The sequence below is a fragment of the Poeciliopsis prolifica genome, unplaced genomic scaffold (assembly GCF_027474105.1).
Source record: "Poeciliopsis prolifica strain line A6 unplaced genomic scaffold, Auburn_PproV2 SCAFFOLD053, whole genome shotgun sequence".
In the NCBI taxonomy this organism is placed as follows: Eukaryota; Metazoa; Chordata; class Actinopteri; order Cyprinodontiformes; family Poeciliidae; genus Poeciliopsis; species Poeciliopsis prolifica.
In genome coordinates this window covers 43,403-69,000 of record NW_026562428.1, presented here as the reverse complement: position 1 = coordinate 69,000, position 25,598 = coordinate 43,403, and the positions used below count along the sequence as shown (strand labels likewise).

The window sequence follows — 25,598 nt, the reverse complement described above, 5'->3', positions numbered from 1 at the left end:
AATTATTTATGGTTTAATTTATGGTTTATAATATACCATAATTATTTATGGTTTAATTTATTGGTTATTTATGGTTTAATTTATTGGTTATTTATGGTTTAATTTATTGGTTATTTATGGTTTAATTTCTTGGTTATTTATGGTTTAATTTATTGGTTATTTATGGTTTGATTTATTGGTTATTTATGGTTTAATTTCTTGCTCAAATACGTAAGTATACTTAAAATAAAACAAAACAATTTATAAGTAGCTTTCCGTCAAGGTATAGGAGCTTGTTTTTAGTAAATTTCTTAATGATGAAAAAGTATTAGTTCCACTGGCAGATTATTGCACTTATAATATGGAAAAAGATTATTATGATAAGTGAAATAATCTGGCAGTGGAAGTAGTATTGTATTTGTCTGTGCATTGGGATTTGAGCAACTTGGAAAATTATATATATGTATATATATATAATTTTATTTTTTATTGTATTGCATATTCATGCTAGGAAGTAAAGCTCGCACCATTTTAGCTCCGTTGCATTGATCTCCGCGGCCCAGCTTGTTCCTTTCATATTCATAGAGCTCAGAAGTTGCAGAAGGGGAGCATTTCAGGGACTCTTTAAATCTTTTATGGCTGATGTGGCTCTGAATGGAAGGACATCTGCTACACACCTCCGTTAAGAAGAGATTGTCCATTTGTGTAAATGTATTTTGAACACCACGGACATTATCAGAACAACTGCCGAGTCTGTTTATTCTTATCAAGCTGGAGGATCACTGAGGCACTCTGAGATCTGCACTGAAAAGCTGCAATGCTTTAGCAGCTGCAGAAGAAAAGAAAAAACTCATTGATGCAGAGCAAATTTCCACTAACCTCTTTCTATAACGTGTACAGTAGACTGATGGATGAACAGTAGATTATTGCTGCTGGTTATTGTGTGAAAGCAACAATTGGATAAAATATGTACTGTGCTGTACTGAACTTATGTGATTTTAAAGTTATGTGAATGGAGTTTAGTTTAGAAAAAATACATAATGAAGATTGTAAGTAAGACAACCTGCCAATTTTACTGTTTAAAATGTTGATGACTTATTATGAGAATATACATAAAAACTAGATTTGTTGGTATATGTATCAATATATTTTGGTCCAATACATCAAAGATGTAAATGAAACCAAAGTATACCCATACTCTAAAAAAGACAATTACCCGAGTGTTCCATTTTCATCTATTCAGAGAATCATGATAGCATAACTAGTTCTGATGCATTCTGTGTCCCGGAGGTGAACGACTTTTACCGGTTGTGAATCAACCTCAAACTTACCAATAAGGACTGATGCTTATTCATAAGCATCAGTCCTTACCAATAAGGACTGAAACACCTGAAAACATTAAGGTGTTTTCAGGTCAAATCAGATTAGGAGAGCCTGAAAAGCCCTGAAACTGACCAAGTCCACCAGTTCTCTCAGGAGTAATAAAGAAATGCTTGATTGCTTGTGTCAGAAAGAAATGTGGAATTTACTGGATCAACAGAATGATTAAATTAATCCTTTTATCTTCTTAATTCAATCTGTTTTATAACAGTGAAAATGTTAAGTAAAATGAGAATACACTGAAAAAAGTGTGATCAGGGTTAAGTAATATTTACTAAATAAATAAGAGCAAACTATACATAATAAAAAAGACTGTGCAGTTTTGAATCTCACTGAGTTGAATTAACAAAATTTTGAATATATTTTAATTGCATTCTACTCGGTTTTTATTTCAATAAAATCAGCAGAAAAACAATAAGTAGAATTTATTTATTTTCATAGGTAAAGTCAAAAGTGCAGAAAATTGATAAATTTTACTCATTGGGAGGCCTTTATTTTTCCCGCCCCAAAGCATTTGAACATCCAGTCTGCTTGGCATTTCATGGACTACCGTTTGCTTAAAGGTAAGACATGTTTTAATTGTTCTTAGTTAAAATAATTCAAGTGTCTGTAGCAGTTAAACGTTGTCTTAAGTTACTGCAAATGACCAAACATGGCAACTTTAAAGTTATAGTGTGAAGGATTTGAAGTCAGTCATCTTTGATTTGACTAAATACATCGCAATGATTGAAAAAGTAGTCTCAATGTCACAATTTAATGTGACTAACGTAATACGATATATAGTGGCCGTAGAATACAAGCTACTCTTTTATTTAATGTAGTTTTTTGGCCTCAGCTCAAGCTCCCCCTCCCCCACCTTAACAAGCTAGCTAGCATGTTTGGGCTCCATAATGGAGGAACAGACGTTGTTTTCAACGGTGAGAGGCTAATCAACTTAGGAGTTTCGTTTAAAGTTACTGCATTTAGTTTTACTATTAAAATGTACTCAAGTAGCATTTTTACTCAAATAGCATGTTAAAAGCTGATTTCTAATCAGTTTTTATAACGTTACACATTTCGGAAGAAAAATCAGCCGTTTTACATTTTGAGACAAAGTGCGCTGTTTCTTCTTTCTCATGGAACGTCTGTTATTGTGTTTTGAGCACAGTGGCTGGTGTTTTGCTGAACCCAAGTTCACCGGCTCTCACTGAGGTTCTCCATTAACGTTACGTTAGTTACATTCAGATGGCACAAACGGCTTTCTCGTTTTTTCCTGTTTTCTCGGAAAAACGTTTTGCTTTCAAACTGTGGTTGCAGCTCACACTGACAGATAAACAGTGAGATGCGTCTGTGAATGTTGGGTTGAAATCAGTACGTAGAGCTTCGTACTGACTGCTGCCACAGAGAGACTGAGAGAAATGCTTCGTTAGTCCGTTTTGGGCATCTTTGACTTTAATATTTATTGTTTGGCATTTGTTGATGTGCATATATCTGTGGTGCCTTTAGATGTGCTGCATTTAGACAGACAGGAAGCTTTAAGAGAAACATTACCGCTTCTGTCTTCCGTGCAGTTTGCTAACACTGTCACTTGCTATGGAGCTAAGTACACTGTTAGGATGAGCTTGCCTCATGGCTCTACAGGGGGACTTCCTGACTTTGCTGAGATTATTCAGATAGCCATTTTAAACAGCCGTGAACATTTTATTGTAAAGTCACTACAAGCATGGCATGAAGAGCATCTTAGATCTTTTCAACTAGAGAACACTGGCAAAATGGCTCTTGTTGAGCAGCAGAAACTTGGTGATGTACAGTGTACATGCTGCATACAGTGTGGGAGGAAAACGCTTGGTCACACTAAAACGTCACATCTGTTGTTTGTTTTAGGTAATTTTGATAAATTATGTTAACCTTTACATCTCATAACATCTGTTTTTAAAACCATTGTTCTGGAAATATAACAACAGGATCCTTTTTTGTTGACATTTTAGCAATTTAATAATCATAATTATGGCACACGCATTTAATGTTACGATTATAAGTCCACTTAAATAAGTACAGATTTTATTTATAAATGGTTTTTTTTATACAGGTTTTTTATGTACTGTAACAATATATTTAACTTTTGTCTATTCTTGTCTGGATGGCAGAGATGGAGGCAAAACTCAGAGTAATAATTGACGACCGAATTGAGAAGTTGGTCCTCCCATCAGGCATCCCGCCCACTGTGGGAGGAGCTGCATAATATTGTGAAGGAGACCTTTGGGATTTCTACTGAGTTCAGTCTTCAGTATTTTGATGTGAAATTTGAAGATTATTTTACTCTTCACAACAGTGATCTTATCAAACACAAAGGCACCATAAAGGGAGAGGATGAAGAAAGTCAAGAACAAGAGAGGATTCAGTTGTTTACTGAAGTAAAGAAAGAGGACAACAACGCATTGATAAAAGAAAAAATGGCCAAAACATTTGCACACAGAAGAAACGAAATCATTAACCAATCACCCAGTATAGAGAAAATTAAAGCCAGATGGCCCGCTCTATTTGAGCCGTCTCACGTGAGTTATAAGTGCATGCTAATCAGAAATATTCCTAGTCAATGTGAAGGATTGCATTTGTGATTCTGCATTTAGCTATTTGATACAAAATGTGTTGCGTTACTGTCATCTATTTTATAGATCAAATTTGATCCATCTTCTTGCTTTTGAAAAATGTCGTAAGAACATTATGTATGTTTGTAATATTTGAGGCTTTAAAACTGGTTTCATGATTTATCTTTCAGATCCAGGATGAGTTTCACAGAATCACAATGGTGCATCTTGAATCAAAGATCATGTCCAAACTGGATGAATATACTCCTCGACTTCTGAACCTCTTCCACTCCAAGGGCGGAACCATGGAGTTGAGGTTGCAGGCTATCCTACTCGAGGTATCCTTCATTGAGCATTATGGTTGCTAATATTTCATTCTCAAAATTTTGTGTTTAAACTTCTGGAATATCATTACTTAAATTTACTGGAGGTTAGTCTGTGATTCTCTTTATCAATGGAATATGAAATAATCGCATGAAAATTTGTTTCAGTAGTGTTTTATTACACTGGTCCTCAAGATGGCACAGGAAGGATCCTTGAGCTTATTAACAGTAATATAAATCACCAGGTGTTTATTTTTTTCGTTTCAGACTCCAAGCAATCCTGACATCAACATGACCAGAGATGTTACCATTCGATGTTTGATGATGTACCTTGGGGAACCTACAGATCAACTCTTACAAAAGTATGATGTAAGTTTAAGTAGATATTAAAATATAAAGTAGGTGATTTATCTCATCTCTTCTAATTGGTATTCGTTGGAAATTTTTTAGTGTTATCTCATATTTGTCTAAAACACTGACAAATAGAGTGCATTACAAGCAACGGCTGACAAACTCCAGATTTTCTTGTCCAAACAGTTGTAAGCAATTTGGGAAATATAACCTTCTCCTTTAGCTGTACTGTCTAATATGCACAATGTTCTTGCTATTACAGGATGCTGATGAAGACAGTGTGTCACAGGACCTTGCTGTTCAAAGCCTGAAGATCTACAACATCAAAGCTAACACGTCAGAGGATCCAGACATCGGTATCGTGGTGGACAGCGTGAAAATTCTAACTGCTCTGGGTAACTTTCCAAGGGCTTGCTCCCTGCTTGTTGGATTGGTGTATGCTATGAGTCTTGCCTATCCAAAGAAGCTCAGATACACGTTTGAAGTGTTTCAGAAACTTCTCCTCGGACTGGATAGTTCAAAGCTCTCCACAAAAGTGAACAGCCTCAGGAATAAACTAATGGCTTAAGAAAACGGACCCTTACTAAACAAAAGGGAATAGACAAGCCACTGTCAAAATCAACACGCAAAACTTTGTGACATGCTCTGTGAAGTTAGTTAAAATTTGGGTAATTTTCAGTTCAGTGGATTTCTGCATGTATTTTTTCTTGCAGTACATTACAGTTAACTAGCCTTTCTAAGGACTGACCCCTTGTTCTCATATGTGGTAGTGCGGCCTGTTATATGGCTTTGGATCTGTTCAGGTCTGTCACATGAATCCTTGTCCCTTTTATACAGCATAGAGAATCCACTATTGCCTTTTTGGAGAGTCCATGCAGGCTTCACCACTGAAGGGTGATGATCTGCAGGCTGCAAAATGCTGTTGTGTTTCATTTGCACTTTATATAATATGTTTTTGTTCAGTTCTGTCTTTCAACTTATTTTTCGAAAAGGAAAGTAAGTGTCACGGAGCCAACAGCCCCAACACAGTGACAAGATGTAGCATGAACATGCAAAACAAGAAAATGGAAGTTTTTATGCCTCAAAGGTCTCGCCCATCTTTCACATATTGTCATGTGTTTTCCCCAGGTAAGATTTATACTTGTGTTGTGCTCTGCATGCCTCTTAAACATAAAGTTAACTATGTTTATGTGATTGATAAATTGTTGAAGCAAGCTTAACTGAGTCCAAGTTGATTTTTGTTGATGTGATGGCTCTAAAAAATCATGTTAACTATACTTTGAGCAGAGTGGCACTATGTTTTGACTTGATACTGATATATTGTATATTGCCCCTTCTCTGTTTTATTGTTGTATTTTGGAATTTTGCACTTGTTGGGTGCTGGATAATCACGTTTTATAAAGTTTCACAAAGAAATGCTGCTGCTGTTTAATTTGTTGTTTTTTGATGCCACTCAAGTTTGGTCAGTATATTGTGTAAATTAGACTTAAAAAAATTATGGCAACAAAGTGACACTCAATATTATTGAATAGATTTAAAGTCCTATGACACAAATAATAACTTAGAATTTATCAATTATTTTAGCTACAAATGACTAAGAACAACAGTGTTAATGTGTTGAATCAATCAATAATGTGCTAAAATATGAGTTGATATCATTTATATTATTTACTTAATCCAAATAAATTTTTATGCTGATCTTTAGTAAATCCAAATCAATTTCAGCCATTTAATTAATAAATATAAAATTAATTTCACCTAGATTAACAGTAAATATGAATCAATTTCCCACAGATATTTCGTAAATCCAAATAATCTTTTCTCAGAAACTTAGTAAATAGAAATAATTTTTCCTTGTAAAATTGAGTTGGATTTACTAAATATTTTTTGTCAATATAACTTATCATTTGGCTTGATATTACTAAATCCAAGACATTTCAGCTGTTGATTTTATTAAGATGTACTTGATTTTTTTAAGTTAAGTTAAGTTAAAATATTCAATACTTTTTACTCATTATTGTAGAACATAAAATCTACTCAATTATATTACGTGTCACTTTGTTGCCTCAATTTTTTTGAGTAACCATTGGTCAAATTTTTCTGAGTGTAGAATCATGATGTTAGTTTGTACATCATAATATTCATCAAGCTAAGTAAACACTAATTTACATTCTTCTGGAATGAAAATAAGATTTCAATTGATGATTCTTCATTACAACAGACAACACTGAAGTAGATCATGGTGTCATGCCATGGTGTCCCAAAAGACAAAGTCCTGTCAATCACAACTCCTCCAAAGAGTGTTACGACACCGCTTTGTTTTAAGTTAGTCACATTAGGATCAAAGTAGTTTCATGTGACAGGTCAATGCAACGGAGAGCATTACTGTGAGCACAGTGTCTACTGAGAATATTTATGTTAGTGTGAAAAAGTGAAGAGGGAGGGAAAAAAAAATACTTTCTGACTTTCTGAACAATAGCTGTGTTTCTCTTGACTATAATTGAATTCCAAAAATAAATGTTCTTCATGGAAACACAGCAACTTTGAAACAACTCTAATTTTTCAATAAAAAAAAAGTTTTTGCACTAAGATGAGGTGGGTTTTTGTTTGCAAAACTGCAACGGAAACATTTTTTTTCGCATCACACAAGTAATTTGATCAGCAACATAATATTACTGCTGGTGGAAAAGATGGCAAAGACAACAGGAAGTGGCAGGAGGAAGATGGCATGGCAGGTTTTTGAATGACTTATTGTGTGAATAAACTTTCATGTGTGATTTTAATTGTTTCTTTTTAATGGAAACACTGTAATTGCAAAATTCCATTTGTTATATTCCTCTTTTCTATTTGTCACTGTACCACATTGTATCAATCTATAAAATAAAATATCAATAACATACACTAAACATAGATGCTGATCAGGAGTTCTGGTTTTACTATGGAGTTTTTCTGTTCTGTTTTCATTTTCCCAACAAACTAGAATTTAACAGGCCTCATCCTAAACTTGCTGGCTGCCAAGAATGGACTTCCACTTGGATCTCCTCTGCTTATTGTCTCAGTGCCAAAAGCATGGAGCTTCACCATTAAAGATGCAAATAAACAGGACTGTAATCTTTATTTGAACAGCAGAGCACTGAGGAGTAAAATGGAAACAATGTGAGGTATGTCTTTAATTTTAAAAGTGGTGGTTAGACAGCTTTGATATTGTCTGTCTTGAAGAAAAAAAACATTTTGAACCTGATTAATTCACCCTGCTGCTGGTTTAACAACATTACTGCATTAACGCCACAAGTTCTCACAAACTCTCCATAATAGCATTTCTTTCATATTTTATCTCCACAACTTGTAAGCACTCAACTAGTTAATCAGCAGAAAACATGGACATCACGGCAAGGAACCTAAAATATGACAACAGAGCATGCTCAGTACAGAGCATGGAGGATTCTCTCTTGAAGTTCAAACCAGATGACAAAAGTAGGCATCACTTAATCCGTCAGCAACACAGGTGTGGGAAAACAGGAAACCTCTCCCTGATCCTCAGCCGGATGGATATTTTGACATTACACTGGATTTCTGAAAAGGCCAACTCAGGAGGTATTAAGTTGATGGGCAGTGAGAAGAGCTCTAAACAGACCAGACATGTCGCTCCCTACTGAGCTGACACTGAACATTATTAGTACTCTTTCATATTGCTGTCTTCAGAGATGAAGACTGAAAGATGGACTATAATATAAAGTGGTGGTCAGTTAGAGTTAGAACCAGATATTTACATACAATGTGTTACAGACAAGAAATATTTTCTTTCTCATTCTCTGGTAATACTTCAGATTAAAGTTTTAATTAACTCTGTGTGACAAACATAATGTTTGTTTCTTTCATCATGATGTCATTATTTAGTGAAGAATCCTTTCCTGCAGCAAAACAGCCCCACAGCACAATGCTGCCACTTCCTGGCTTTACAGTTGGCGTTCTCAGGATAACTAGATTCTTCCTTTAACCTCCACTTGTAATAATGGTCATCATGGCCAAACACTTCACGTCTACGAAAATTAACATATTTTATTTTCAAACCGTGATCTGATTTTTATGTTGCTATTGGTGAAATATCTTCTTCCTGTCTGCATGGCTTTTCAGCCCATGTTGATGCGGCATTTGTTTTACCACTAAAACCAAATCTTCACAGAATCTGTTTGTACTATGATTATTTGTCATTTACTTGACTTGTTTTTTGGTTGACTTACACATTTCTGAAACCTCTTTGTGAGCATTATGATGACTGGACATTCATAGATGTTTTTCACTTTCATATTGTTATATGAAGTAGTTACTTGAACAAATGAAACTGGAACTTTCAGATATCTAAAATTTGGACCTGAGAATAAACCAGGCTTGTGAGGACTTTGAGAGGACACATTGTCCTCCCAAAGTATTGACTGATTTCTTTGGATTTTTTTTATGACACAAGAAAAGACAGCAGAGAAAACATGTCTGTATTCCCAAATGACTTAGAAATATAGTAATCTTGAACTCGCTCTTTTCTCTCATTATTCTGGCAGCAACAACAGTCTGATGAAATTGTAATAAATAATGTTACATTTCCTACATGTCCATATCCAGTTTCAGCTTTACTTACCAATCTAAAGAGATGACAGAGCCGTCCATTAGGGCCCCTGTGAAAACAGGAAGCCTTTACAGTTGCTTGAAGGTACACTTTACCTCCAAGCAAGCAGACTCTCTGTGTTCTCCATTCCATTAAAAACAGCTCAAACACTGAGCTTTCTAGAATAATGTACTGTGTCATATGTCACAATATCTGCAGTGTCTCTGCTGATGAAAACCTTTTTAAACCCTGCTGGATTAATGGGTTGAGTCATAGCGGATGTCTTCTAGAGCAGTCTGCAGTAGAAATATCTCTTATTTATATAAAACCAGGACTATTCTGACTTGCAAACAAACAAGATATCCTACAATTAATTAAAAAAAAAACAAAAGAAAGAAAAACATGTCACAAGGAGGCATCACTTATGTACCAATATAGCAACTAGACACTTTTATCCATTTTTTTTAAGTCAACAACTCTTCCTACACGGGTTTAAAAATTTGACATTTTGTTGTATTTTTATTAATTAAGTAGTCAAATAATGGACACAGGATTCTTCATTAAATCATAATATAGACAATAATTAAGCAGTGAGTCTTGGTAGTTCACTATTATATGTGTATAATCCATGGTGATGGTAAAATTAACCTCATCACTGCCTGATGGAACAGTGGGGAGAACTGCTGCCTGGCAGCAAAATGGTCCAGCGTTTGAATCCCTGTCTGGAGTCTTTCTGCAAAGCAAGCCTGATATTTTATCATTTACCTTTTGATGAGGAAAGAAGACAGGGACAGACAGCAGTTGAGAGACAGACAGCCTGGCAGCCTCAGTGTCTACACGGATTTCCAGCAGACGTGTTTTCCAAGGTGAATTTATATACTAATCTTATTGAGCTTTGTAAGACGCAATAAAATATGTTTCTAATCATTAACCATGAAGAAAATGTCATCATGTAGACTACTGTATGAAAAAACTGGTACACATCTAGATTTTGGAATGCTTTTAACTTTGCTCTTGTGTTAGGAAAATTATTTAAGAAATATTGGTTTAAATATGGCATTTATGGGCTCTTTGCATCTGCCACACTGACGTCACAACCTCATGTGCAAAAGTGGCTCTCTTTTTTTCTACTTTCAGTTACTATGACAGCTAGAAAAGACTAAGTCGCATTTCAGACAAAAATAAAACAATACTATGCACTTTGTCTTCCTAATATAATGGGGTTTTAAGTTTTCATGGATTTCCAAGCAGTCCTGAATTAAGAAGACGGTGGTTTGTAAATATTCATCGGTACCAGTTAAAGCTACCAGTTAAAGCTAATGCCACACAGCAAAGTTTGCAGCCTTCACTTCACTCTGGATCAGCTTCTTCAGCCAAAAGACGAAGGCAAGGGAGCCGTCCTGTGTTATTTCCAGTGAATCACTTCTGTATTCAGCCTGAAAGAATGAGTGTATGGGAACGAGAGAGCAGAGCCCGACTGTGGCTGTCTGGCAGAGTAGTTGTCTTGCAATCGGAAGGTTGTAGGTTTGATTCCAGCTTCCTCCTGCCACCTGTCGATGTGCCTCTGGGCAAGGCACTTAACCCCAAATTGCCTACCGGTCTGCCTATCGTGTATAAATGTGTGTGCGTTTGTGAGGGCGAATGGGTGAATGTAACTCTCGTGTAAACCGCTTTGAGTGGTCAAAATGACTGGAAAAGCGCTATATAAGTTCTGTCCATTTACCATTTACGAGAGAGCAGAGCCAGACAGCCGAGCAACTGATCCGCCTGTACACACTGCTGTAAACACCATCCTATTGAGCCCTTCACAACAAACATGCAAAAGTAATAAAACAAAATAACACAGAGACACACAGCCATATTTTTCTAAAAGTAACTACTCTGAACCTGAACAGTCAGCTGAACTAGAACTGCGACACCAGAGCTGCTCTACTGTTAAGCTACAGGCTCGTTGTGCTTCGTCAGGCTTCGGAAACAAAAAGTCTGAACCGTAATCAAACCCGCGTTTATTGTCGTTAACAATAAATACACGTAATACACTTGAAAATAAGGTACAAACATTGTCCGTTAGAATGGATGAGAAATGTTTGGATACTTAAATAGCAGATTTTTACAAGAAAAATGTCTGAGAATATTGCCTACTAGCAGAAGCTAACAAAGTTAGCCGCAAAGTTTAAAGAAAGTAAAACTCACCTTCGTATCTGTGAATGTATAATGAGGCGAACATCTTAAAACCTTTCTCCGGCTTACTTGTCGGGGCTTCGGATCGATGTACATTATTAATTGTTACCTCGGAAAAGCCCTGCAAATACCCAGTGTAAAGTGCCATTTTCAATAGATCGGAAACGCAAAAGCTGAGGTGCAAAGAGTCCATTGAGATAAAATCAGCAATTTGATAAAATCAGCTAAATTTCTTGAGGGAGAAGATATAGGAAGGCTTTGTAAGATACCTAGTTCCAACTTTTGCAAATACTATGAGTCCCAACAGGTCTGACACTTCCGCAGACAAAATAGCTCAATTTGAGCAAGTAGACACCATGAGAGATTGGAAAAAACAACTGGGGAAAGCGATCACAATTCAATGGCAGAGTATATATTTCATCAAATATATATTTCAATCTCTTCCAATGTCCATCATGGCACCTCAATGTGAATAGGTGACATAGTTGCAAAGTAGAGGAAACCTATGAACACTTTGAATGTTTTCCAGAGAAAATTGTGCATTGACTGAAGTGTCTGCAACAAGTTGACATATCATACCTACAGATGGAAATTAGCAATTATGCTATAATCTGGCTCATTTACAGTCTGTACAGAAGTATTGATTGTTCATTAATGTGCACTGTCCCTAATAAATAAATAAATTTAAAAAAAATTGTATAAGAGTACACCAAAGCTGGGCCTGGGCACTTTCCAGTCACTAAGTTGTTTTAGAGCCCATCTGTTCACCAACCACTGCTTGGCTGAAAGTGGGTCATAGAAAGCTGTGCAGCACAGGGAAGCTCAGAATGAGAAGAAAAAGAAGGTGAAATGAAGGTGGTGGAGTTGACTAATCAAGATTCAGACTGAAAAGACATCTGGAGCCTGAGAGTTCAGCAAAAATAAATTAAAAATCAAACAAAAACCTCAACACTGATGAAATGTGTATTTAGTAGGAAACAAGGTATGTATAATTTTACATTTATCAAAGGCAGCTCATACAGACAGAGATTGTTTATTACTAAATAAACAATGAGGTTGTTATTATGTTTAGCTTCTTTAATGAATGTATTTAGTAGTTTTTCCACATTTTGAGAGTTGTTAAGAAAACAATTATTAAAGCTCAATGTATTAAATCTTTTAATTAAAAAAGAGGTTGTGTTTATGGAGTCACTCTGCTTGCAGGGGGCACTGATTTGTTGTATTAAGTCTCTACTTGAGCAAACAACTTTAATTCCTTTTTTACTTTGTGTTTATTTCAGAAATACAGAGTCATTTGAGAAAAGCTCCCTGCTGTGCACCAGTGTGGGATTGTGAGATTATCCTTTTCCTGCACTTATTAATCTGCCATGTACTGAAGAGCTTAGAATAAATTTAGCACAGAGCTGTCAACGATCTCGGCCAGAAACGCACGTTAATACGCCTTTCTGCTTGTCCACTAGCCATCCATAGTTTATGTCCATTTCCTAAAAATGCTCTGCCAACCTCTCTGTCCTTTCCCAAGCAGCTCAAGGATCAACAGGCTGTGTTTTTTTTTCTAATACTCATGCTGAGTCCATTTAGTGGAACATAATGGAGGCAGATAAGAAACCTGAATTAGTAAAGGGTCTGCTAGTGTGCATTACTTTAGTGTTAAGAAGAGGGAGTAGAAAATAGAAATCCTCATACATCACTCATATGGTTAAAGCACTCTTAATATTCGCAGTGAAAAGAAACATTAACTATCATTGTGAGATTGTTTCTGTATGCAAGCGTTAGCTCAGTTACACAACGATAGTGTTCAACCTCGTCTCACTGAAATAAAGCAGAACATGTTTTTTTCAGTAAATATATATTTCTAAAGCAGCTATTGACAAACTGCGCAACCAAAGTAATCCAAATATATAAACAGATGAACAGAACTAAGCCAATAGATTAAATCTTGTGTAATAGAGTGAAATGTCAAAGCAAATCTGTGTTTAATACTAAAAACATTGCAATAATCTCTTAATATTTAGAAAACAATCTCATTGCGATTCATTGGAAACGTAAAACCTCATTGTATTATTCCTAGTAAACATCCAGATGGCGTTGGTTAGTGTTAAGTTACTTTCACCTGGGTGGCACCAGTACGGACTGGAATGAAAGGAATTATTTACACTGAACATAATTTAGATTTGATCTGTTTGCTTTTCTAGAAAAGCTCCCTGGAGAAAGTGCCAATGAAATCTAATCCAGAACCTCTTTTCATCAAAAACTAGTGGTGACCAGATGTACTTCACAGGATTTCTGACAGACGAGCGAAAAGACTAATCAGAAGAGTTTTCCAACAGCCAATAACCTCCCACAGACAACCACTGGGTCCATGTACACTAACTGCACAACACTAATCCCTAAAAAAAATGCTGAAGTTAAGAAAATTATGAAAATCCAATAAATAACTGGAAGTATACTGCAAGGTCTTCACAGTGACAGGGAAGTTTGATGGTGAGACGATGATGATGTGAGTCCACTAAAGGTTGGATAAATGGAAGGTTTTAGTGATAAATCTGAAAATACCATCACTGTGAATTGTTCTGAGTCAGAATGATTCCAAACACTTTCTGCACACAGAAAATGCCTCAAGCTTTCACATCCAACACAGACTTCAGTATTAAAGAATTAAATAAATTTCAGCAACTGTGCTTAATGCATATTCCTTGTGCCATTCCACTTTCATAAACGTAATTAATAGACCCATTTCTTAGTGTTTATTTCTGTGAAGCACTTAGGGCGTTACTGAAATTCTGTGAACTTTACATCAAATAAGAATTGTTATGGTGAAACTGGTTCAGTGCTGTTTTTTCCGGAAGAAAAAAAAAAGCACTAATAAAAATCTCTATGATATCACAGCAACAAAATATTTTGGGGTGGTTCCATAAAACAAAATTGCAATCAACCATTTACTAATGTGCACACAACTGAGAAGAATTATAACCCAAAGCAATTAAATTTTTCTATTTGAGGCAGAATATGTTAATCCTCCAACTGGGTGCTTCACACTCAGCTGCAAACTGCCCCATGTGTGCTGGAAAGCCATTACATTTCACATCAAGCTATCAAACATAGGACATCGATTGAGAAAATGTTTGAACAGCACTTTCATTGATTTGTTTATTGGTACAATCTATTGGATTCTTCTAAACGGCTTATCAGACGCCAAATTAACTCACCTTTGGTCTTCTCTCTGGAGACCTGCTGATAATGAGACTGCAGTTGTTTAAACATGCATAACAACATGTACACTTTGACTAAATCAGATTTTTATCTTTTGGTAAATAAAATATAAGATAAACCAAGATCAGTTGTTACAAAAGTGTTTGAAATTGTTTTTTTTTTTTTTCCTAATGCTTAATGAACCTTTTTTACTAGTAACAGTGTTCACAGTAAAGCAGGTTTTACATGACCAAGAACTGGGAAGATGTTGCTATTAAATTACACACTTTTGTTCAACTGTTGTCCACAAGAAATTCAAATGTGCTCATCTATTTTAATGAGTGTAGTATATTTTGAGGTATCGGGGTCAAGGCTTTGAAAATAATCTGGTCACAGGTCTTACAACCTGTGACCAGTTTGCCACCAGTGTTAGTTGTGGCTGAACTAATAAAGAAGAAGAGCTACATCCAACTATTTACTCATCATCGCAAACAAATAGTAAAACAGATAAAAAAAATTCTAACAGGGAGCTGATACTTGACACACACCCAGACTGGAACAAATAAAGCAGACTAAAGTTAAGCTTCTGGAATTTCTCCAACCTTAACCTTGTCTTTGACCTTGCTAAAAGTTTGTGGATAACTACAGATAGCTTGCATGTAGCTTGCTGGGGAACAGTAAATCAAATACTATTGGTCATGTACTCTTAGATATAAGCTTGTAAGTATAATGTATAACTTTTCTGGGCTGTGAAAATGTACATTTGACTTCTGCCACAGATTGTTTTATATAATTTTTTGATTATATCTTCTAATTATATTCCACATAATCTGACTCAACAAACGAGAATGAAATGACACATTGGCAGCAGAAAGAATACACATCCCTCTGAAATTTAAATGGTGCTTTTTCAGGCACATTTAAAGTGTTAGTTGCACTTACAAACTCAAACACCTGCTGGTAGGCAATGCTGGGTTAAGAGCCTTGCAAAGGGGCACATCAACAAGTTACAGGAGGAAGACGGTACATCCTACAACCTTCTAATTGCAAGACAACCCCTCTGCCCAACGAGCCGCAATCATGCTAAAACGGCACCTGTAGCTAAGCAAAGGTAAGTACAGGTAAGACATGAGGTAGTGGGCCCAGACCACTGGAAGGCAGGTTGAGTTTTTCTTCATGAGGTTTTCTTCCAAGGTTTCTCAAACTCTGTTAGTTTGAGAAACCTTCACTGAAAACATCTTTGAAAATGATTAGTTTTTCTCAATAGTAAGAAGTAAAAGTAGTTCACCATGAACATGATACGTATTGGTAACACAAGATGTTCTTTTTAAAGTTTGGCAAAAATAATCAAAATAAACACTGTCAACAATCTGAGAAGGTAAACTGAAGAACAATTAGCAGAACAAGGATGGAAAGAAAGGATGGGATGACCTACCATCTTCTGTTGGGACGTAGATATTCAGGTAGAGGCAGTCCTCATTCTGCTCCTGCACGTAGCTTACTACTGTATCCAGGTTGGCGGTGAACCACACAGGGAGCATGTCGTTGAGTAAAAAGCGGTCCTCCAAGAACTGAGGACAAACTGGAGCAAAGTGAGTAGCATTTCTAATTCCTGGCCAAGACATGGGCGGTTCTGGTGGCTGGAACCTCCGCTCCCCTGTTGGAGCCAGTGCATAGGGGATCCCCAAGTACTGCTCCACCGGTCCCAGAATCTCGTTGGGTAACGTAACCTTCACTCCTCGTAATTTTCCGTAATTTGTCGTGGCTACAGGATGTTGCTGAGCTTGAGTAGCAGCTACACAGATGGACACCAGCCCCATCCAGAGCAAAAGGCTGGTCTTGGCCTTGGAGCAACACATCCATGAAGGGCCTATGAGAACTGACATGCTCTCACTGTGTGGAGCCGGAATCTGGCAGGTTGTGCTACTGGATCCTCAACTTCCCCTGCCCACCTCCGATTAACTTTGTGCTATTCTTCAGACTGTGAGCTGAGTGAAGGAGCACCAGCTAATCACTGTTGCATTCTCAGAGCTCCCCATCTTGAGAGCTTGAATGGAGATCAGTTGTTGTTTCTCCTGTCTGGGGAATGATTAGAACACTCCCACCACTTGAAGTCCAACGTAATCGAATGTTCTAGAAGGAAAAAAAAACAAAAACAAATATTTTAGTTCTTCCAAACTACTGATAATGAGCTAGTACATATTTTCAGTTACATATTGCACATGTACATTAATTTAACACCAACAAGGCAACATGAAACTTTTTACACCAGCAGTAGTACAATTGGTTCAGAGTAGGATAATTAATGGATTGAGTTCACCTGGACCAGTTACCAAGGTGACTTGATAAGAGCTCACGCCACCTCTCATCCAGTGACCACTGGGCATGGTCATCAGCAATCATGTGATGATGATGGGATGGATGGATGGATGGATGGATGGATGGATGGATGGATGGATGGATGGATGGATGGATGGATGGATGATGGATGGATGGATGGATGGATGGATGGATGGATGGATGGCATTTCATTCTAAATCTCTTCAGAGTGAAGTTTTGGAAATATTTCTCAACAGGAAAACTGTTCCACCAGAGTTTGTCTGGATCATCATGGACACAAAATGAGATAATATGCAAACGATTCATTCTGCTTCCTGCTACTGTTGACCTTATTCCTCTGCTGAAGGTCTTAGGCATTTTTAAGCATGCATTTTGCATATTTTAAAAGGCTAGGATGGAGAAAGTGATATGCCTGCCTACTCCAATTGAAAAGTGTTGATTAATTACCATCCCACTCCAGTAACACTGTGTGCCACTGAAAGTCAGACCAAATTAATTATTAAATCTCATATTGACCAGGACGAACTCCCATCTAATATCAAATATAAATGAAAAGACTGCATGATTTGATGAGTGGTCCTCTGCCAGAAGGGCGAAAGCGGACACACATTTTAGCAAGTTGGATTTTTAAAGTGAACATGATGTTACACTGAGAAAGGAACATAGACAGAAGAGCAGAGCAGATACAGCCTGTATAATTTGTGGAAAAAAATGCTCAGAGACCAAAAAATGGCTGCAGATACACTGATTCACTCAGTGATTTGGAAGATAATTATACCTACATTGACAAAAATAGCCAACATCTAAGAAGAGATAATATTAATTAAAGATTTATGCTTAGTGTAAACCATGGAGTGTATAATATGAACCCAGTTTATGAATGTTCTCTTGCTGCTTGGCTGCTAGCCAAGCGTCCTGTAAAGTCACCTCAGCTTTCATTATGATCTTGAATTGTTTAATTTCTGGTTCAGGTTTCATTTCTACACACAAATACATGACGTCAACTTCACGTCAGTCTGAAATATGAACTCTACAAGCCTAAACGTAAATGAACAGTAAGACCAATGGTATGTCGTGGGCAAGAATATTTTCTATATTGTGATTGCAGTAGAGGAGAAAAAGCCTCATGTTTTAGCTGGTCTTCCACAGTCAAATGTGAAGCCATTTTAGCTGGTCTTCCAGTCAAATGTGAAGCCAAGGGCCCAAATATCACTAACAATGATCTGGACATAATCCAACACAGAACACTGCAACAGAATGGCTGAGATACTGATCAAGTATGCAGAAAATGATTAGCTATTGGTTATCAATTTTGTTTGTAGAAATAAATACATTTTTATGCTTGTCAATACAAACTATTTTTGTTGTGATCTTAAAGAACTCAGATTAAGTTTTATCTAAAGCTAACAAGTTTTCTTCAAGAGGACAATGTTCCAGCATTTTTGTCGTCAGTGATTGATTTGTTTGTGGATTATAAAATGATATACAGATGGTGTTAATCAAGACTGTTGAGTTGTCAAAACTCAAACAAACAGTAAGACTTCATCAAGTCACGGTCAAACACATTGCTAATGGAGCGGCACCACAGAGCACCAGCAGCTCAATATCGATTGAATTGTATCAAACTACTGAATTTTTTCATGGAGACACAAACTGGCAATTTTTTCAAAGAGCATTTCTTTGCTATGGGTTCTAATATGTCTGTTTACACAGACATATTTGTTAGTTTAATTTTAATGAATATTAGAAAATTTCCAAATTTCTATGTTATAATTTATTATTTTTGAAGAGCAGTCTGTTAGAGCCTGGATGCTGGTAGAGAGTGGCACTCAGCATGTTTCGTTAGAATTCTATGTAGCGCTCCATTAGGTTCAGATCAAGAAAACATCCATTCAATCATCTTCACTCTTTTTTGTCTTCAAAAATGCAATAGTAGCTTTTGATGTATTTTTTCTCATGTTGTAAAAGTGAACAAAGTTTGGCTTTTCTCCTAAGACGTGAACTGTGATGGATTTTACCAACAAGGGGTTGAATGAATTGGTTACAAAAATTACTTTTTGCATTTGCAAATGAACCGATTTTGTTGATAATCACTGGCCCACATTCAAAGTGTTTTTGTACAGAACAAAAGAAGACATGTTGAGTTTAAAAAAGGATTTCTGACAATATTGTTCAGCATACATGATGTATTCCTTTATGCTGAACACTGTAGCTTTTTAGGATTGTGAAGCATGTATGTCCACACCTCAAGTGTTTTTGTACTTTCATTTTGGCCTTGGTTCCATAACTCAGTGGCAAAAAACAACATTTTATGACTACAACAAGGAAAAACAAAACTAAATATGTCCATCAATATAATTTTAGGAGATAAGGGATGGATCAGAGCAGCAAAGTGCTGTTCGATAATGTTCATTATTACTAATTACAAAGTTTCTTCACATTTAGCATAAAGGTGAGTTAACACAATGTCAATAAGGAAAACCAAAATCAAAGACTTCACAGAAGTAATTTTTACTGTCCATTAATATAGAAAGGAAAGGTAATAAGTTCCAAAACAATTTAATTTCACCATTTTATACTGAGAATGACTATTGCCGACATTTAGGATAGTTTCTAGGCTAATTTTACCAAGAGTGGATGCTTGGCAAAGGTCAGATGCTCTGATAAAATGCAAAACATCAAATAATTCATTTCAGACTCTACAGCAGGTTTTAGATGAATTCCTGCTCCATCACAGCTGAAAACAAAGCTTGAATTTAGCATCCCAGCAATTTTGGCGAACGTCTCATAACGACCCATTAATTTGATGCATGTGTGTTTGTAAATCTCCAGGACAAGGCTTAGAGTCCTGGAGACTCTAAGCCAGAATTATGTTATGATGGGAAAATTGGAGGAAGTCTGAAAATATGGATGAATGGAAGGGTTAAAGTTTTCTACAGCAACATGTGAAAATATCATTCCATTAGCCAAAACCTGGCTAAGACAAGAGGACAACTAAGATGCACCAGAATCAGCAGCTGGTGACCATGATTCTAAATTCAGCCCAATTAGATTGAATTAAGTAAATAAGACCAATGAAATTCCAGAATACTCACACTCTGAGAAAAGTTTAAGAGACGAGAACCAGATTTAAAGGTTTTGTGATAAGAAAATCTCTGAACAGGTCATTGAAGTCGTGTACTAGTTTGAAACTACCTGATATGTGAAGAAATTTCTCTTTACTACAATGTACAATTCAGTTCCAGGTGGCCCTGCCAGCTCGACCTCCCGCCCCTCTCTACCTCTCCTGTTACAGGGGGTGGTATTTGATGTACAGTGGCCAGCCCCAAGCTGTTCATCATTTACAATCACCCTCTGCTATAAAGACTACTCTGTGAAACCCACACTGCACCAGATCAAAGACTGACTTATCCTGTCAGCACTGTTCAAGCTAAGGAGTTGTCAAAATTATCCTAACCCAACGTGTATTTTCAGATGTCAGAGCCCTTCCTTCCTTCCCAGAGTCATTGTGTTTCTTCTGATTCAAGACAGCTTTAGCCTTAGCCTTTGCTTGTTCCTGGCTTCAACTTTTCTGAGTTGCTGCTTCAATATTCCAACATAAAGTTCTTCCCTCATGATTCCAAGTAGTTTTTTGTTAACTTCCTGCTGGAAATGATTCCCACAGCCTGAATCTACCTGCTACCTATGAACAGAAACAAGCTTTTTTCTCTGGGTGTGACATCAATTTGCCTTGAGATGCTTTTGCTGCAGTGGCTTCTTCCTCTCTGAATGGCCTTTAACTTAGACCCTTTTTACCTTCACATATTTATACATAGGTATTGATTAAAAAAAACAAATGGATATTCAGGAGGTTGTCATGAGCTCACAGACTGTTGATCATTGGTTATTGCCCACAGTAATTGAAAATGGTTCCACAGAATATTGGGAGTCCTGGTGCTGCACACGGTTGCACAACAATCTCCAACCAGTAGAAGCAGCAAATGCAACAAAATTAAGGCAAACAAGTTTCTTATTGTTACCTCAGGTTATGTGCTTGTAAATGTTTCTATAATAAATTGACACAGGCAGCTGCATTTGTAATAACTCAGTGTGTTATGACAAACCGTCCTTCACACGGCTCGGCCTGCATGCAGATCTTGCACTGCGACTCTCCTTTGCAGACAGAGAACAATGTACTCACTCTTAATAATTATACAAGATAAGTCTTATGAATATCAATGAAGGTGTTCTCTGTCATTTGCATTTCAATCATTATAAAATGATTCTGTCGGAGACGCGCTGTCCTCCTAACTATAGGATGTCACAGACTGTTTGCCGCAGCAGCTGATGATTAACCACCGAGTATGTAGAATGCATTTGAAAGCTTTAGCATATTTCTGCATTGTTTGTTTCTGTTTTCTGCTTTGACATTAAAATCTACAGGATGTCACATTAGGGAACCCTAATGCAAGCAGAATGAGGGAGAAAAGAATGCCCTGATTTGCTGTGTTTGAAAACTGACTGTGGAAAACACTAAACTATTAGCAATGGTTTCTTGCAAACAAACCAATCAACCTTTTTTCACAAAACTCAATGTTTTTCACTTGGATATTGAGTTGAATTTATCTGGGCTTTGACTAAGCCATTCTACTGTCTGTTTTTTCTCTCTTCCATGTGTAGAAACACATTTCTATGTCTTAGTATGTCATCTATTCTGTGAAATGCACCAGTTCCTCCTGCAGCAAATATACACATTTTGATGCTGCCACTCCGTACCTTACAGTCTTGCAAGGTTCCCACTTTTTCCTCCAAATGTAACAATGACAATTATAGTCAAAAACTAGCTGATGACAAAACCCACAAAGCTAAGGTGTTTATTTGTTATGGATATTAATGGATACTAATATAGATTAATGTTAAATGAAGGTACAGCTTAATAAAATTGAAAGATTTTGTACTTTAGAAACTAAAGTATAAAAGTATAAGGCCATGGAGATGCCTGAAGCAACAAGCCATTTTTCCTGCATTGTGTTTGTCCAGTAGGAGACAAAGGAGAAAGCATTTCTGTCGTAATAAAATAGATATTTTGATCCCAGAATGCACAGAGTGATGTCCAGTCAAGCCTGTGGCATCTCTAACCTACAAGGAAGATATTATGGTTCTTTTTTAGCAATCCAGCGGTTAGATCCAAAGTGTGAATGCCATGAACTTAGTTAGGATAAACATTAAATAATTAGAAAATAGTCTTTCTAGATTGTAGCTCTATATTGTTTGATAGATAAAAAATATATGTATAGGAGAATTACACTATTAAAAATATATATCTGTGACTTTAGGAAGGGTTCTTACACTGGACATAACTCAGAGTTTCTGAACAACCAATACCAAATACCAACGTCCTGTGAAACAAAGGTTAACTCCTTTTCAATAGCAAAGTTTCAAGAATAATGTAATTATTAGGAATTATTAAGTGATCATTTGCACAAACTGGGACCTGAAAACACAGCAGCACATCCAACCAGATAGTTGTACTTTGCCATTACATTTTATTACACACCTGATATTAAAAGTATATGCATGCAAATCCTTCAGACTCCATTAATGAGACAAAAGGGAAGAAAAATTAAAAACAAGAATAAATTTGGTTGTGACCTTCAAACTTTGTCATATTCCTACATACAACCTGATTGGCCACTTTCAGATAGTGAATGCTTCTTTTAAAAGCTGACTTTCTCCCACTTGGACTTGACAGGTTAATTTTAGAAACGAGGAAGGAAATGAACAGTTGATAATTGAACTGTAATAGTTGGTTTTGGTGTCTTCAAAGAAAAGTGGTTCACACTTTCAACAGTGTGAACCAGTACTAAAAAAAAGATGTAAACTGAATTTTGTATCTTCATAAGGCTTGTCAGCAGACAGAAACATGAAGTGCTTTGAAATATCCTGTTACATGGTTGCAGTGACTTAGGACTTGTGAAAAGTCACTGGTCCAACAGCCTTCTGAATCTCCTTCAATCACCTGTAGCTTTCACTTTTTCAACTTGACTCCTTCTACTCAGTGAAACGACTAACTTCTTTTACATGACTTTTGTCTTCCTTTTGGAGAGTGCCAGAGACTTCTGGACAACTGTGAAGACAGCTTCTGCCTGATAGAGTCGGGCTTGGCATGCCTGGAAAACACCCACAGGGGAGGCTGTTCCTGATCTGGTTCTCAAACCTCATCGACTCGTTTCAGGATGGAGACTTAAGGTTGAGTTCAGTTACCCATGAAGCTCATATGAACAGCTTAAATCCAAGACCAACAAGTCAATGTCTTCTAAAATGAAGGTTTTTGTCCCTGACGCCATCTGCAAACTGTCTTTTTATGATGCTTAAGAAGGGATTATGTCGTCGTCTTCTCTGAGTGGCCTTCAGGCTCATCCTTGTAAAAGACACATTTGTGTGCTAAAGACACTTTGTTCACCACTTCGTCAGATTTGGTTGAGGTTCTCTTAAACACACTCATGATGTTTAGATGTATTCATATCACATAAGGATGCAGACTGCCTTAAAATAAATCCCCAGGTGTGTTGTTATTTGACTCAGATGTGAATGAACCTGGCAGTGGTCAACAAAACCATGACACTATCTTCTGAGATCTGTTAAACAGCAGTAATCTCAGCATACATGGTCTTCCTTTTGTAATTATTCTGGCATGTTTTAAAAACTGAACAGGTTAAATTGTGTTTTGAAGTGTTTGTCTCATTTTGCAGAATAAATATTTAGCTGGTTGAACAGGTGCCTCTCCGGTAAAATCAATTGAAACTTCTAGTTTGAGTTCTATCTTTTGATTTTTCAGACCAGAAACAGCCTGTTTGATCTTTTATCTGTGAATTCAGTTATTTTTTTCCCGTTTCTCCAGAAGCCACATCCAGATCTCCACACCACCATCTTGTGGCGGTCGGGCTGCGCATAGAGCTGTGCTGATGGAGGACGTCAGTCTGCGTTGCAGCTCTCACGCACATACTTACGCACGCACACACTTGGATAGCTAATAAAAAAGAGTTGTTGACAAATGCATAATGTGTTGATTGTGTTTAAAAGCAGGTTGCTGCTGCTTGTAGTCTCTGCAGCAAAGTCAGACTGCGCTCTGACTTTGCAAGCGCAGTCTGGTTGCACATGAATGACGCCTGAAACGTGAAAAGCGCACTGACTCATTTGCACGATGAGGGATTCGTGGTGATTTTCATCCCAGCTGCTCCTTCTTGCATCACTCACACCGTCCGCACCGCAGACATTTTTCTCCAAACCAACTCGAATTAAAGTGAAGCTCATGCACCTGCAGCTTCCCCAGACACGAACTGCTGTTGTGTCACTCACCTCAGTCCGGATCTCTAACGGACGAGTCCTGACTTCTGCAGCCCACATGCGCAAAAAAACTGCTTTTCAGTCCACATCCAAGCTCCTGCTCTGCAAATCCAAAGTAACATTGCGCGCACCATGTGTGCCGGAGGGAGCGCAGCAGCACGTCCTGGGTTATGTTTTCCCCGTGGGTGTGCGTGCGTGTGTATGAGATGAGGAGAACGGAGATGCGGCTTTATCAGCACTGAAGATGTTTCAATGAGTCATTGCAGAGGCGCTGGGAACGCTGCTAAATCTAATTGCTCTCATAGCGAGAGTGAATTGCGCGTACAAGATTAGTGATAGAGAAACCAGGTCTCTCTCTCTCTTTCTCTCTCTCTCTCCCTCTCTCTCTTTCTCTCTCTCTGGTTTTCTATTGGACTACACAGACTGAAATTTACTAAGCCTGCAGCCAATAGATTGCTGCACTCTCCCCATCATCCTTAACAGTTAGTTCGGTGTTGTGGGACTGAACCAACTGTGGCAGATCTCCACCAACACACCTGGAACACAGGGATGCCTACAACTTACAGTCACGCTAAACTCGGGACATTGCAGATCATACGATCATGTAAAATTACTTGTAAACGAAGTTTGAGTCGGAAGAGTTTAAGAAACCAAATTTCTAGGTATGTTTCTGAATTTTAAAAACTTAATCAAAAGCCTCACATTGAATGTTTTATAAATAAATTTGCAAAAACTGTTGGACTATTGTGTAAAATAAAAGATTTAGTTGATGTAAAATGTTTGTACATAATATATAAGGATTAGGGCCACAGGACAAAAAAAATCAGGTTTAGAATTCTGACTTTAATCTGAGTTTTGATCTCATAAATTTAATGGGACTATGTTATTAAACTATTTCTCTTTTAGTAAATTATTGGTTCCTGAAACAGCATTTTATTAATTTTTTTTGTAATCTTGCAGATTGACCAAAATCAATGTGATAATCTGAATCTGATTTCTTTTTTAAAGACATTAAAATATTCAAACTGTGATTTAAAAGCTTTTACAGTCTTGTATACAAAATATTTCTGTTTTGTCTAAGTGAAATCCTAACACCAATTTTAAGAAGAGACAAAAATCAAGCTTTTGTTAATTTATCATTTCCACAACTAAGAAAAAGAGCAAAGATCTAAAGCAACAAAAAGTTCCCTTCTGTTTACAAAATAAAATCCCCAGGTTTTATGAATTCATTTAAAGTATCCAAGTGAAGTAGATATTTAGAGCCAGAGTTGATCACCTGTCACTTTTTCACCTTCATTGTGAATGTACGCTTTTACATGTTTGTGAATACTTTGAAACCAGAAGTTTACATGTTAAAAG

General features: G+C 36.9%; 2 protein-coding genes across 2 annotated transcripts in view; one reads left to right on the top strand and one right to left on the bottom strand.

The window, feature by feature from the left end:
• Positions 1 to 24,549, bottom strand: part of nlgn4xa (neuroligin 4 X-linked a) — a 97,175-nt gene extending 72,626 nt beyond the window's left edge. Inside the window, exons 1-2 of the mRNA XM_055059210.1 lie at positions 24,252 to 24,549; positions 16,009 to 16,706 (exon numbers count right to left, since the gene is read on the bottom strand). Coding sequence (XP_054915185.1) covers positions 16,009 to 16,459 — 451 coding nt within the window. The 5' untranslated portion in view covers positions 16,460 to 16,706; positions 24,252 to 24,549. The remainder of the gene's footprint in view (positions 1 to 16,008; positions 16,707 to 24,251) is intronic.
• LOC129378743 (uncharacterized) lies at positions 3,602 to 5,273 on the top strand. Its single transcript, XM_055059211.1, has 4 exons — positions 3,602 to 3,893; positions 4,118 to 4,264; positions 4,517 to 4,618; positions 4,863 to 5,273. Exons 1-4 carry the CDS (start codon positions 3,792 to 3,794, stop codon positions 5,166 to 5,168), a joined length of 657 nt encoding a protein of 218 aa, XP_054915186.1. The 5' UTR covers positions 3,602 to 3,791; the 3' UTR covers positions 5,169 to 5,273.
• Positions 24,550 to 25,598: the final 1,049 nt, after the last annotated feature.